Below are 16,867 nucleotides of genomic sequence, written 5' to 3' on the forward strand. Positions count from 1 at the left end.
ATAAACCAAAGTGCGTGATGGCGATTGGCGGGGTGTTACAAAAAGAATGTATTTTTTTTTTAAGAATGGTGTGTGGTATGGTGAAAAAAATTAAAAAACATTGCTTACGTAATATTAGAAGGGCCAAAAAAACTAATCAAATAAATTACTATACCCAACTCCGTCAAATAATAATGGTATAATCGTCATATAATCGAGTTTACTCTGTAACTAGGGACACACAAAATTATAGTTAACAAGATCAAAGATAAACATAGTACCAGTTAACTGTGTTTAAAGAAAAGGGAATCAAGACCAATATAATCCAGAGTTAGGTGACAGTAGTCCTTAAATATAGAAATATTTATCACAAAAGAGATTCTTTTTAAAAATATACATATATTAAACATTTTCTAAATAATTTATGTATGTTATTTTACATAATCAGCAAATAATAAAATTATTTTAGAACTATCGATGACTAGAGGAAGATCATTAATAAATATTTAAAAAAATGTAGAAAGAGTCAGTGTATAAAATATAAGTATTTGGAAATAAGGTCAACTTAAAAATTCCAAAACCCAGAATTTGAATAAATTTATTATTTAATTGGAAAAAAGGGCGTACCTATATAAGCATGCTTGGCGAATGACTCCGTATATACTTACATCATGTACGTAATAATGAAAATAATAATAATAATAATTTATACGGTAATATGAAATACGAATAAGTACGTGGTCGAAAGTCAAGTCGCCGCCAAGTCTATTCGTGCTTGATCCTGCTGCAGTGACGTCTATTGTAATAATCTATATATTCGACTCGTGAGTCTCGGCAGTCAACATCATTATATTGCACACAAAGTTCAATACGGTGCAATGCTTTATTTTATCAGCGACGAGACCACAAATTGTAATAATAATAGTATTATGACCGAACGACTACAATATAATAGTATACTCATATAATATAATATATAGCTATTCAAATATTATGTAAATATTATAATTTAAAGCAAATAATGAAAATAATATTTCGTGACTTATCCGAAGCTGCAGCACTACCTCTTATTATCCCTAGAATTGTCCACTCCAAGAAACCCCTTCAAATAACCACACCACACCACTCGAATTCGTAACTAACCATGCGTAATACACCCATACGGCATACTAGTCAAAAATACTTCTGAGAGGTATCTCTATTTGTATACAAATAAAAATAAATTTCAATTGCTTTTAAATTTTTACTCATCTCTGGGATCGATTTCAGAATTCGAAACTTAAGCGTGTATAATAATAATATATTGCTTGAATAAAAATCGTAAAAAAACGCGTTATTTATTTTATTATATCGGGTATACTATATTATATACATATACCGCCGGTGTAGGAAATAGGAATCTACACTAATCCCATGACCAATTCAATTAAAACATATAAAGGTATAGACGCAGAAACATCCGACAATATAATATATTGTTATATGATTGGACATTTTGTGACCTATTGTGCGTCCATCAACTTCAGGTATAATAATGTTCTTTATGGTTTAATAAAAATAATAGTTCGACCACCTACTACGATTGTTCCAATTCCAATACCTCTAATGCAATTGATATAGAAAAAATGATGTCGTTATATAGTATGCTATATAATATGTATATAATATTTATAGGTACTATAATATATATACTTTTTTTAAACAAAAAAGTATTGTTAAGTTTTCTTTTAATAAAATACGTATTATATGGTACAAAAAACTATAGTCATATCACCAGATACCTGTCATAAAATTAAACTTAATACTTGGATAGAATATCGAAAATAAATTGTTTTTTTTTTAATAAATTATGAACAAAGCGTAAATTTACTGAACTAGTTTTAGTAGACTAACCTTTTGTTCATCTAATAAATGTCATCTAATCGCCGGTATCTAATGTACATTTAAATGTATGGATTTTCCGACAACTAAGACATATATTATAATATATAACCAATGTATAATATTATAATTTACAATGTTATTATAAACAAATCGTGATAAACTTTACTATGGTTTTCAGCCGATTTCAACGGAGAGTCGGACGTGGAAAACAAGCAGAATGCCGCGGCCAGGGAATCTGATGCGTCATCCAACGTGTCGGACATCAAAATGGAGACGGGCACCGGGTCGTCGCTGAGCAACTACCGGTACAAGATCGACTACGGCGCGGACTCGTTGACGGTTACCACAACCGCGACCGCGGTCGACGACCAGCACCCGCGGTCCGCTACCCCAAAGAGCGGCGGCGGCAGTCAGACGACCCTGCCCCGCAGCGGAGGCGGCATTCCCTTGGCCGGCCCGGTTCCAGTCGACCCCCGGTACGCCACAGCAGCTGGTTATCTGGGGCACATGCACCCACACAACGTCATGCACCACCCGCTGGCCAACGGTGCAGCCATCGGCGACTACGCGGACCCGCTCAACTACGTTAGATACACCAACAACCATCTCGCCGTGAGTGCTCATCATATTATTACGTCCTACTCTAGGCATTATAATGATATGTATAGGTAGCTTGTGTAATGTGTACACCGAATTCGGTTTTCGCAGCTGTTAAAAGAATCTCGTAGATATTATGGGGTGCTTTTCGTACAAGAAATCCGCCCATCCCCTAAAGGGGGCTCGAATATCATTTGATATGATTAAAATTTTGTCTTCGAATTTATTATATGAAATTATAATTTTGTTTTGTTTAGAAAAATACACAACGGGGCGATAAATTCTCCTTTTTTTTTTTTAAATGCTCGTTTATTATTGATGTTCGTTTTTTCCTTGGCGAAGGTACATTCCTAAACCAATTTGCTCGTGGAGTTATATTATAACCAAAACACACAAGCACTATATCCACTCCACTACAGGTGGATTACCTATCTCTGTCAGATTTGACCACAAACCTAGGTACACCGACTAATCCTTAACCACCGTGAGACGTGAAATGAAGTACACTAAAACCCATATAGGCGCAATTTCAATCTTATTTATTTGGTTAGGTGAACAAATTTATACCAAAAAGTCCCGGGTGGGAGGCAAAGCATCCCCACCCCCTAGTAGCCTTCGACGGCTTTTATGTGGGTGTGTCACCTATCTACAACAAAATATTATTATAAATATACCTAATAGAAACAATTTGGAAATAGTGCTAGCTAAAATCAAATATAAAATAACTGCTAATACATATTATATAGTACTAGAATTAAGATAAAATTATTTTGTTTAAGATTTAAAATAGAAAAATTGAAATCTAACATATAAGATCAATTCTTTCTCATTGAAGAGTATTTATTGCCATGCAAAGATCGACAAAACACAAGTTTGTTGAGTTGTTGGTGAAATGGTGACATGTGCAATGTGCATGCGTGTACGATGACGATGATAATATTATTTAAATGGTACTGTAAGACAGCTATAATTACGTCATGATACCTAATAATAATTAATAGTTTCCACAGACTAATATTCATTTACATATCTGCACACGTCATCATTGACAATAAGGTCCTGAAATTTGACATACCACATACCTATAGAACGCATACCTATACATACCCCTTGTCCCCATAGGATAGGTTATACGCTACAGTCAATCCTTTTAATCGCCCTATTTAAGTAATCTTTATGACCTACTGTAGCTGTAGTAGTTGTATCGGAGATTTTGTCCTATTTATCATATATTATGAGAAGTATTTTTGGAAAATCTACATAGATACCTATAACGTGTTTTCTCCAACCAACAGACAGTATAAATCTATAGGTTAACTATCGCACGATTAAACTGCAGATTTTATCTCATAACCGAACATATTCATTGCTATGTTGCATTCGATCAGAATCTCTTGAAGCTTAACGGTTTCGAGCTTTTTTTTTACATAATATGTTTTAAATATTTGGTTTTTCGCTGCTAATCGAATATATTACATTTAACCTCCGGCGAGACGTCGTGCAATTAGTTCTATTATATAAAGGTTATCTCGTGCTATAATTTTATGATTTAAAATTTGGACAAAATGCCCGTATTTTCTGTGGGTACAATATTTTATACGGGACGTTGTGATTTTATTTTCGTTATAGTATTTATTTTAAACTATGTGGTCAGTCGTTAATATTAAGTGAGATCGTCGTCGTAGAGGATTTCGCATCACTCAACTCGCCTTTTGTTCCAAACGCGGTTGTTCGTTCATTATACCTAGCCAATAGTCATACATTATTTCCTATATACTAATGTACCATTCTATTGAAAGATTTAGAACGAGAAAACTAAATCTACGACAGAGATAATGTTACAATGGGTGTATGATGAGGTATAACTGGTATAATACCTTCAGTGCAGGGCAGCTATCTGGTTGTTCGCAGACATCCGCTCAAATACGTACGGATGGACAATCGCCTTGCCACGAAATTAGTTATTATCGGCTAATATCTCCATCGTCTAGAAATTGATTGTATTATGTAGTATTAAACAAAGTATAAACTTTACCTCTTTATAATATTATTAAATATTAATTGTCGTCTTGCGGCGGTTAGGTATTAATCCGAATTAGTAGTTAAATTATACTATTATAGTATAATATAGTAATATCATTTCGGTCAGTCTATCCCGATAGTCGCGTTAATTAATTATGTATATTAGGTAATACGCACTCATCTCTACAGTATCGTTTCGACTTCTTCGAACTGTTCGATTACGGCAAACGTAATAATTAAACATGCTTTGCAAGTCTTCAAATTGAAATAATTAACAGCAATATAATATCGTATTGTATTTTGAAACAATAATAATAATATTAAGTATCCCAATAACGTTTGACGAAATTACACCGGCCCGTTTACCCACAAACACGCATCATGTCTACACGTATAATATTATATTTAAAATTATATTATTATTGTTATATGCCTCGCCGTTAAAGCGATGCACATTTTACCGTAAATTCGACTAATGTGGTTTTTTTTTTAATGTAAACCGTTTTGGGAAGCGTGGTTTAGGCGCTTATCCCCTTTTAGTGCACCAATTTAATTGGGGGCCCGTGTGTGCCAATAATCGAATTCTGTCTCGTTTTTGGAAATTATATTATGGTGCATAGCAGATGCTACTAGGTATCTATTTTATATGCAAAGACGCAAAGTTGGGCATTAACTGGTTAACAAAATATATTATATAAGGTAAACATTAAAGCCAAGTACAATAATTTTGTTTTTACATTTTTTACTTAGTTATATGTGGTTTTCTAATCGGCTTTTGAATTATCAGTTTTAATAACTTAGTTTTTCCAATCAATTAGAAAATAATACGTCGAGTGAAAATCGTGTTCATACCTATACGTATTATTAAAACAATTAATAACTGAAACCAATTAGTTGATTATTTTCTGTTTGATGACGTTGTAAAAAAAACTAGTAGTGGCTTACGCCATTACAGCTAATGATCAATAAGAATGAGGAATAGTTTTTTTTTTTTTTACAGTTTTTAACAAAAATATCTAGTTGTGGTTATTACATGTGCACAATTAGTAATCACTATATGTGTTTATGTGTGTCATGGGGCGGGAATTAAAAATAATAATTAACCTAGTCGATTAAATTGATCTGCATATTATAACTTTAAGCTTTTAGAGTTAAATATTATACTATTATGAAGGCATGAATTAACATTTTTAAACGTTGATTCAACGTACCTAACTCGAGTTCGTTATTTGAGTCATTAACCTAACATATAATAATAATGTCACTGTAGGTCTGTAACATAGTAACTTTTATTTTATTATTACATTCAGAGTGGTCAGGACCTGGTGGCAGTTCACTAAAATGTATTGGCATTTGCGTAAGACTTGAAATATTATTCGAATCGATTTTATCCCGACCATTTAATACCAACATATAATAATTTATGACGTAAACTAATGTATAAATAAGCGAGTGTGTATATTATACACGTTGATTCACCAATCGTACCCACCCACTTTTTTCTTTAATAATGAATTCTGCATTTTGGAATTTTCAAGTTTACTAATGAACCATATTTACAAATAGGTACATAGATTTGTTTAATCCCATTTCAGGAGTTTTCTGATCTTGGTGACACCAAAATACTTTTTTCAAATGAAAATCTCATATTTTTCTTAGAAATTGTACATCAGAAGATATTTAATAGTTAGAATAGTTTTGAATTACATAATTAACTTTGTATATAAGGAATAAATGAAATATAAATCTATGATAGTAAGTTTGGAAAGTACTATGGAACTATGATTATTTGAAACATGCAGTAATTAATAAGCAATCCATCAACATTTTATAATTAATTATAAATATTGTGTGAGTATAACGAAAAGGGGATTTAACATCACATCCGTTTTATATTTTTTTAAACTATTTTTGAGGACTATTATAATATAATACTTAGTGAATACATTTTAATTACTCAGAAACTAGTGGTTACAATTTTGATTTAGATGCATCAACGTTTCCAAAATAAATCTGTCAAACAATTTAGATTAAAAAGGGTTAGTTTTCATTTGAAGAAAAATAAGTTTGTATCGTTATAGGACACTCCCCCCACATAGCATTTTCCAATGTTAAAACTTCTATAACGTTGAAGTTGAGTTGAATTTGAAAGCTTTGTAAAATAAGATTTAATAATACTAAATTAAATGTTTGTTTTTAAACCTTTACATTAAAATAAATTCTTAGTGCTATGTAAACACTTAATTTAGATTAGATTATCAAAAGTTAATTTGTATTAAATGCTGAATAAATGTACAATGACCAACAATTAAATAGAGTATCATAAATAATGCATAGTAAGCCTAAATTTATAAGCATTAATAATAGGTTACTAATTTAACCTCTTGCATACATTAAATGAGAATGCACTGTTGAAAATAATAGGCTCCTTATATATTATGGACAACTACTTACAAACACCAAAAATCGGGATGCATATAAATCGTTATTAATGGACAAAGTGGAGTTGTACATACTTGGTGAATCACCCTGTATAATAGGTAGGTAGGTATACATTTTGAGTTATTGTGACGACGGGCGTTATGATTGTTCATACTCTGGTTATAACAATATAACATATATGTAGTTCAAGCCCAACACGCAACATCGTTGTTTTATTATACATTTCGACATTTCGTACCTAAATAACATAACCCCAACAATTAAGAATGTAAAATGAAATAAAATATGTAGATACACGTGTTTGTGTGCGTGTGTGTGTGTGTGTGTGTGGTGCTGGTTTTGTTAACGAGTCGATACGGTAAAAAAACGTAGTCTCTGTTCGTATTGTGATACGATTATAAACTGTATAATAGTATAAAACGTACCTATATTATAATATAACAATATAAATTATAATTATCAAGTACAACGAACATGTTGCTACCGTTTTCTAGTGGACGGAGAAGCGGGGTATTTCCTGGGTTTTCCCCGCACCGCCATATTGGACTGTGGAGTAGGTATAACAACTGAAAATCGCAGTGTTATTATGTACCTATAATAACAATAACGAGCTATAACAATTAATCAAGCTATGGCATGTAGAATGATTAACGAAACGTCAGCGATGTTGAGAAATATTCGTTTCCACACCACTCAACACTCCACCGCGATCATTAAGTTGTCTCCTGTAAGTACTAAAAGCAGCGAAATGGGGTTAAGTCGCACGCGTTCCGTTTGTCCGAAGGGTTGGGCAACATATGTATTAGTGTACCTATACATAATAATATATTATATATTATTGTACATAGGTATAGGTAGTTAAAGTAACGACAAAAAATCGTAGACCACCGACTCTGTACGATCCGGACACATAATAATATTATTAATACCACTATATGTATTGATACAGGTCTGCGAATTTGTGGCGAAATGTATTTTATTTTATAGCTTAGTGGAATAGTGTGAGGTACTGATTTCTCAACACAAAATGTGAATCGTGTGTAACAATGTGTTCAAATTTGAAACTTGAAAATTTGCATCGTTTTATTTCTTGGCGTTTTTAAATAATAATTGTTTTGTTCTTTTTATTGCTTTAAGCTTTAAGATATTTTTAACAGTTTGCGTCAATCAACATTAATTCTTATTCATTCTTACTCATTTAACTCTTCTATACAGGGGACCCCCTAACATATATATGCAACATTTTATAATAATTAAGGCCCGAGTCATATTATAATGGCCTGTCATTCAAATGATATTGTCTGCGTTTCTTCTTGTGTTGTATAATGTTATAGAATATTTTTGTCGTTCCACGAGTTTGTCATTTCTATAAAAAAAAAAAAATGTTAATTCCATTGCTCGCTCTGCGTATGGCGATTACTTTTCCCACGCAGATAGTAAAAAGTCCACAGTCCTCTGCGATGCTATACGTCGTACAATTTATTGTGTTTGGTGTTTTTTTTTTTTTTTGAAAATTACATTCTACTGTAACTTGCTCGAGGATTATTGTAAACAAGGCTACAATAATTTCACAAATATCACGAATTGTTTTTCTTCTTAATGTATTTTATAATATTATATTATATTGTACGTCGTTACTTATTATATCGCTTAAGCGCTCTCGCGTGGTTTCTCGTCCGTCCAGAAATAATATGATTAAGAGTTCATGCGTGTAGGACAACATGGCGTACACTCGATGACATATATTGTACACACGCACACTCCTGAGGGACGACTCGGGCGGGCCAAATTCAGAACTCTGACGTTCGCAGACGGTCGTAGGATTGCGCGGGTTATAATTATTGTTGGTTTGGTACCTAATTATTTCGAGAACTCGATAAATCGTTTCTGGGTGGGTTTTCTGCGGGCATTCCATCCATATATTCTGACCTAGGAAAATGTGGGTTGTTTCGGTTTTCAATTTTCCCTGTTGATATTAAACTTATACATTCTTGGCGATTAATATTGCCAACTTCGTAGGCGTCGCGCGATAGCTAGTAGGTAGGTACATAATATAATAAGACAATATTTATCATCAATACGATATTGAGTCTATACGTCTTCTCCAACCACGTTCAAAAGTCTGGAACAACACCGCCGTGACCGTAATAATATTTAATCGTCGTTTCGACAAAAAATAATAATATTAAATATTGACGCGTGACGTCCACTTAATTAGTAGGTACTATATACGTCTGTGTGTGTTTTGTGTAGGTAGGTAGGTTGTTTTATTTATTTTGAGGGTAGTTATTTTTTTTCGAGGGCTGTAACCCATAAATAAGGCAGACTAAATTACACCTACATTCTCACCAGCCGTGACCAGTACAGTGCAGTGGTCCAATTAATTCTGTAAAAATAATGTGTTTAATTCGATTGACTTATTTTTAAGTAGGTATATGCACTTGCAGCCATGACGTTATTATTGCGGAAATCGAGAGAAAGACGTCATAATAATATTAAACGAATTTCTGAAAGTTTTAACATTTATTTTGATTTGAAAAAAAAATAGGTGTTATTAAAAATGACACGTTATTATATACACCCGAATTTATTGAGTGCAGTAACACACCTACGGAAAACAGTCTGATTACTCGACGTTCTAGTTAAGTGGTTTTCGATGAAAAACACAAGTTACGTAATTTCAAGTAAACAATATTTTCTAGTTAATGGTACTGACCTAACCGTAGAGTTTTCCGAATAATAGTGCGTAACTATCATCAGAGTCGTTATAAGGTCGTAAAAAAAGTAAGGAATAATAATTGTCTTTTTTATAATAAATACTGACCATAATTCGAAAATGGATTTATCAGTTTCTCAAAAATATTATTGTCTTTATAAATAATAAAATATTTTAGTTTTACAATCACATTAGACTTGATACAATATAACAAAACCCAAACTGCGTTAACCACGGGTTCTAACATTGAACAAAAACCAACCATCAAATAATACTATATATATTGAGACCATCCCCAACATCACGCTTGTGAGATATTTTTTTTAGACTGATGATTAAATCTCACATGTTTTAAAATTTTAAAACGTCGTGCGTCGTCAAAGTTGCCCACGACAATAATACCATATTATTATAATATATTATTGGAAAAATATCGTCGATTTCTCTGGATTAAACAAAAATCCCCCAGCACAACAACCAATGGATTGCAATTAATATAATATTATATAGGTAATAATTTAATATTAAACATGCGTAATAGACTATGATCTGCGTCGAATGTTTTTTACCACACAGTTGAAATCGAATCGTTGTGATAGTTTTACTGCGCTTAAATAGAACTAAAATACACATCGCTTCCAACCACACTCGAGAACAATCGCCATGGTCAAATTTACTCATCGTAGAAAACGTTATATATATAGTCATACCATCGAGATAATAATATATATTTTTAATTCGTTGTATAATATTAATATCGTACACGCTATACTATACAAATCGAGCAAATTGATGATTCGGACATTCTGAATTGGAACGAGAGTATAATAATTAATTAATAAAAATATACCTATGGAGTTATTGATACGTCGACGATTTAATCAAATATTATAATTCCACAGTGGAGTTATTATACGAGTCGTAGACAAAATATTATACTTTATGTTCACAAGAATAATTTTATTATAAAAAAAAAAAAACTATTAAACGCGAGTCGTGGAGTATATAGGTAATAATATTTTACATTTTTAAACGGTTTGATTCGATTTTCAGTCGTCATACTCACGAAAAAAAAACAGTCTTTATTATAATATATTATATTATACTCGGAGCTATTATTATATTATCATTATTATCAAACGACAAACGTTTACAATCGAGTTAGGTAGTCAAAATAAATTTACTTGAGTTAGTAACAATTATTATTATGTTGGTTGTTTGTTGATTTGACGTTTAAAGTTCAGTTATAACTGAGTTAATTGTTAACAAATAGTTATTACCTATTATGATATATATTAATTTATTATACAACTCTAAAAGTTTAAAGTTAATAAGGAGAAAAAATCAATTTAACTTGTTTTATTTATTGTTCATAAATTTGGGTTTCTCGATACTACGAATGAAGCTTTAGTGGTTGTTTTCCGCACAAAGCCGTTTTTCTATGTCATATCATAATAATTTCACAGCAAAAATAACTATGGTACTGACATGGAACCTGCACTTGTAAGTTACTTTGAAGTAATATTTAAAATATATAATATCAAAGATTTAAAATTTAAATTTTTCTCAATACTTCATTAATATATTATGACCTATTGCAAACCCCCTCAAAAAACGAGTGTGTGATGAACTATTAATAACACAAGTCTTCTAACAATTATTATGTCCAGAAGTATTTATTGTTTTATTTTTTATTTTAAACTCTGACATTGCAATGTGACAAAAAAAAAATTATTTGTTAGTGAACTCTAACTTACTATAGTTAATGCTTATACTTTGATTATTATTAAACCACGGTTGTCCTGTTAAGTTTGATTTGTGGCTTACCAGAATATTAAAAAAAATATTTGCAAATTCTGAATTTCACTCGACTTGGCGAATTCTGTTCTTATAATAAATCCAAACGTTTCACATGTTTTCTTGGCAGTTGAACATATTTAAGTTTAAAAAAATCTCCAACAATACAAAAAAAATTACAACACGGTACAATGTTAATATAGGTAGGTACATGAAAAAAAATTATTGTCACACTTTCAATAACCAAAAGATGAAAGAATAATGAACCAGTGCTAATTTCTTGTGACGATTTTTTTATCCACCCCATTTAACAAACATAATTTTGAAAAATGCCCTATAGTATAAATAATAAAAAATAATCAAATTAATGTGTCCAAATGTTTTACTTCCTATTCACCGTATTTGACATGGCAACTTTTGGTGGTGTCGTATAAATAGTTAATGCTTCCTCGATGCTCAAAAACATGTGAAATTGTATATTTACAAAGTATAAAAACAATAACAATAATTGACTAGTTATATTTTGACTTGTCATTTGAACATGTTATGTTTGAAAAATAACCGAATAAAAAAAATGTAATAATAAAAGATACTCCACTAGAATAGATGTAGCGATAGCATTATAAAACAAACTAAAAAAAACGGTAGAAACTTGCACTTGGAATGATGAGTATTTGAGCAAATCATCAGAAACAAACACACAAGATACTATTGTATAATCAATAAATTATTATTAAATCTCTAATGGATTTTCTGACATTGAAGTGAAATACAATTATTATTATCATTATTATTATTATCACTTTAAAAGTACTGTATCAATAGTTCAGTTGTAAATTGCAATAGGTTGGGCCAGTTTGTGATATTATTTAACCGAGTCGATAGAAAAAAAATTAATGTTATAAGTTCACAGGTAGTTAATTTTTTTTTTTTTGTATTCTAATGGTGAACATTGAAACCGAAAACGTACTTACTAACTTGAGTTGAGTTAATTTTCTTCGTTATATTTTTATTAAAACAGCCAAAACAACTCTCGGAAACCACGATGACCTCTATTGGCTCTCAACAATCCCCTCACTGCTTTTACTTCACTGCCCCGCAGTAATCGTACTCGGTCGGTCCCATCGGTCCTATCCCATTTTTCAGACAACGACCTTCCTGGGAATGACGCTGTGACGTTTCCAGTTTTTTATTTTTATTATTACTGTGTGACGTATCGTCCGCAATCCGTTCTCATTAAATCCTTAACGAGATCATAACACAAATGTCACGCATATTATGTATATAATTAATAGTACGATATAATTGATATTATATATATATATATATATATATATATCAGGTACTATATATGATACTCGCTTCGAATAACGCGATTTCTTGTGTGTGCTTGTGACGTGTGTTCGAGTAAAACCGTTTTATCAAATTTCGCATGTGAAACAATAATATTATTATTATTTAATAAAGCTACCGCAGGTATCGCGATGAGGATTTTCATTAAAAATGAAAAAAGCGTTTCTGCTTACCTCATAGCATGATGTGAGTCTTCAGAGTCGTAATAACGTAAAAATTCTAAAATCAAAAATCTTATGTGCATTATAATAATAATATGTTGGGCACACGTTATTTGCCACGTAATCAAATACGTAATCAATCGTTATTAAAATTTTTACTCGTAGGTCCTATTTATTTCCAAATATTCTTTCAAATCCTCCTAAAGGATGTATTAAAATATCGTCAAACGTATTTTTGTTTCATCGACAGTAAATATACATACAGTTAATGATCCTACCTAAGTGATATTTTAACGTAGAATACAAAGGTATGGGTACAAGTACTCGGTTTTGTAATTCTGTATAGTGTTGTTCCCAACACTATGGCTCTATTACACAAAATTTGAATTAAAAGTTTTGGGTGAATATAACTTCGCGACAATGCGACTCTTAGTTACACTAAATGCACGTGTCTATTATATTATTACTATGAGTGTATTGCGGACGTTTTGGGGCTATTCAAAAGTACCGTGGCTGAAAGTTTTCGAACTTTATCGGTGCCCCTGCAAACATTGTACATAACATTCATAATTTATTTTCTTTGTTTTGAATGGTAGGTAATTGTTAATAACATAGGTCATCAATAATAGTACGCACAATACTATTATGTTTTAACACATTTTTAAGAATATAGTTTACGGGAAAAAACTTTAAAAATAATACACTATGGCGTACGCCATCGTATCGATTAAGGATTCTGTGTCATATTTTATGGCAACCTATGATTTAGGCAGCCCGATAGATTTTTTTCCCCAAAATAAAGTGGTTTTTCTCTCCAAGGGTTTACAGACGCTTCACTAATGTCAAACACGAATGTATATACCTACCTATAATGTTTTATAATATTAAATCGAAAAAATGACCCTCGTCGCAATGATGCGGTCACGTCGAGCAGAATTCACTGTAAATATCGTAAAATATATAAACGGCATATTATACGAAAAACGGTCGCGTACATACACACACGCACTTGATATTATTATATTTACATAATATGGTATATACCCAGTATTAGTGAATTACCGGCTATAGTAGCGTTTTTTTACGAGTTATAATATCATTATATGTTTCGATAGCAAAGTTCGCCTCCACGTAATACAGCCACAGTGCGTTTTAATTAATACTGTGTATACACTATACGGGGTGATTCATCAAGCACGCTCAACCCCCATTTTTTTTATTGAAAATACAGATAAATCGTGTGCTTCTAAATTGATATTCTATCGAGTAGTTTCTGAGTTATTGAAATATTTTTTGACTGAAGACTTAATAATATTATGGTCTTTGAGCATGGTATATAGGATCTAGTGATTATTATGTAAGGAGAATGATTTTTTACAAATTTTAAAATATTGATAGATAGGATAACTGATAAATATAAGTTACTCAAGCAGGTATTACAATAATCATAGCTGCCCCGTAAAACCTTCCAAATCCTTTTTCTCCGTTATGGACATTTACAAATTATCAAGCTTAGTACACAGAGTTAAATAACTCAAAAATGATACTCAATCAAATTTAGATTTAGATGCGTATCAACATAATTTTCAACAATTCATTAGACTTTCATTAACGATCTTCAATGTCCAGTAAAAGACGAGCATTATGATATATGGTTCTCTTTGAAAAAAACAATTCATTGCGTGGAAAATTATAGGCGACAACGCTCAGTGAACGCACTCTGTATACCTCTGTCGAATAACCTACCTCTGTCAAAAGCCAGCAAGAAAGCCAAAATCGGCGACGATATTATTATAATAATGATAATCATGTGTATTATATACTAATCGCGGACTATGATCCTGCAGGCACACATGTCCCGTACCTCGTACACGGAGTCACACGAATAATAATGTATGATACGGTTTTCAAACATTTTTTTTTCCCGTCCCAGCCAAAGTCCGCGTGTGACGTGCCGGTTTTTTTTTTGGTTTTTTTCGAATCACAAAACTCCACCGCCGCACACCCCCACTCCGCATCACTACCAGCCACCAAACCGTTATTAATTCGTATACTCGACGCGTAGATGACCACCCCACGCACGCACCCACTCACCCACCAGCGAACCCACGCAGGCACGCACGCACGTGGGTATATCGCGTACACATTATATACACATATGTGTATGTGTGGGATATGACGACCCCCTTGACCAGGTCACCGAGCGATTCCCGGTGTTTTACGGTCCCATATAATCCTCCTCGGTGGCAGTGGTCATCTGCCGTACAGCTCGCAGGCCGTGCGCGTATTTATTTATTCATGCGATTTACGCGCGTTTACCTGTGCGGCCGTCTACAGGGTGGTTCGCCCAGCTCGGAGTCGTGACATCGCCGGCTTAATCCTATGACCGTCGTCGTACATTTTGTCCAGACGATCGCAGCAGAACACACATTTTACCGGCAGCAGTACTCTGGACCTCTACGTCTTAAAGATCGCGTGTTTTCGAACGTCTCCAGGATTTCTAAATCGCAGTTATTGCGTAGTAGTCACGTCATGAAGACGCGCGTGACGCAGTGCGGCGACACAGACTGTATGTTTTAAGGTCCCGGTGCCAGTTTTTCAAATTTTCCACAATTCTATACAATTTGAAAATTACATTTTATATTTTAGTTTATACCTCAATTATAAGTATTTTCCACTTATCTACTACCCAATACCTATTTAGGGGGGTTGATAGGGTGTATTATGTCGACCAAAACACACTTTACAGGAAAAACTCTCACGCCTCGTAGAGTGATCGGATTTCGATAATACTTTTTTTGTTAAAAAGAGGACAATTTTTTACAGGGCGGTTTGAACTTCGATTTTTGATTACAATGCTAAAAAAAAAAAGAATTAAAAATTAAAAACATGTAAAAATTTGTAAAATTCAAAAGCTTATTATAGAACTCGTAAATAGAATATTGTAAATCAAAGTTCAATGCGCCCTGTAAGAAGTTTTCCTCTTTCTAACAAAAAAAAAAAATTATCAAAATCTGATCACTCTACGAGGCGTGAGAGTTTTTCCTGTAAGGCATGTTTTTGAGCAAAAACACAGGTCGCGCGCAGGCCCCTTAGTATAATATATACCCTTAACTGTTGGTATGAGAATAATCATAATACAAGGAGGGATTTTATAATTTTATTTATTGAAAATGTCGATGTGCCACAAGGTACAACAAGCGTTAATCCGAAAGTCGACCGTCAAACTTTAATTACCTACCCATAGAAGTAGGTGGCATACCGATGAAGGATGAAACGCGGTTGACCAATCGAGTCTGGCGAATCGCGCCCTATGCGTTTGATTATTAATAATTTTCGGGTCCGGCCCAGCGGTAGTATATAATATGTATTATGGGCATATTATTATAACATTTACTAGGTATATATAGGTTATATATAGCCAATACAGGTGTATAATCACAGGCACGTTCACCCTGAAATCCCGGACGTTTACAGCATGTCGTACATAATAATATTATTTTATAAATTATAATATTAAACAATACTTCCCCGCACCGATTTATTGCCGTTGATCCGTGGGCCGTGGTGTGTTATGAGATTATGTTAAATATTTTAAAAACTCCATTATATAGACGAATCCGCGTGTAATCGTACAAACAACTTGAAAACTAATAAAAATGTTTACAAACCTATGTAATCGTTTAAATTACGTGTCTATACATACAAAGTGCAAGTTCTATTAAAGTTTTAAATGCAAATATACTCATTTTTGGAAAAGTATATTGTAGTGTTTTTGGAAATATTGTTTTTTACATAATCTGAAGCTTTGAAGTGTTTGCAAAAGTTTAGATGAGTGAAGAAGTGTACTGATACTTTGCGGGATGCCCTGCACCCTATCATTCCACTTTACTCATCAAAACTTTTAATACCTTTA

The 16,867-nt window shown here is 32.6% G+C and overlaps 1 protein-coding gene across 1 annotated transcript in view; it reads left to right on the forward strand.

Moving 5' to 3' along the window:
- Window positions 1–16,867, forward strand: part of LOC100570201 (irregular chiasm C-roughest protein) — a 254,376-nt gene that overhangs the window by 210,733 nt on the left and 26,776 nt on the right. The window contains exon 10 of the mRNA XM_029491102.1: window positions 2,042–2,475. Coding sequence (XP_029346962.1) covers window positions 2,042–2,475 — 434 coding nt within the window. The remainder of the gene's footprint in view (window positions 1–2,041; window positions 2,476–16,867) is intronic.

This window comes from Acyrthosiphon pisum, chromosome X (assembly GCF_005508785.2).
Source record: "Acyrthosiphon pisum isolate AL4f chromosome X, pea_aphid_22Mar2018_4r6ur, whole genome shotgun sequence".
Classification (NCBI taxonomy): domain Eukaryota; kingdom Metazoa; phylum Arthropoda; class Insecta; order Hemiptera; family Aphididae; genus Acyrthosiphon; species Acyrthosiphon pisum.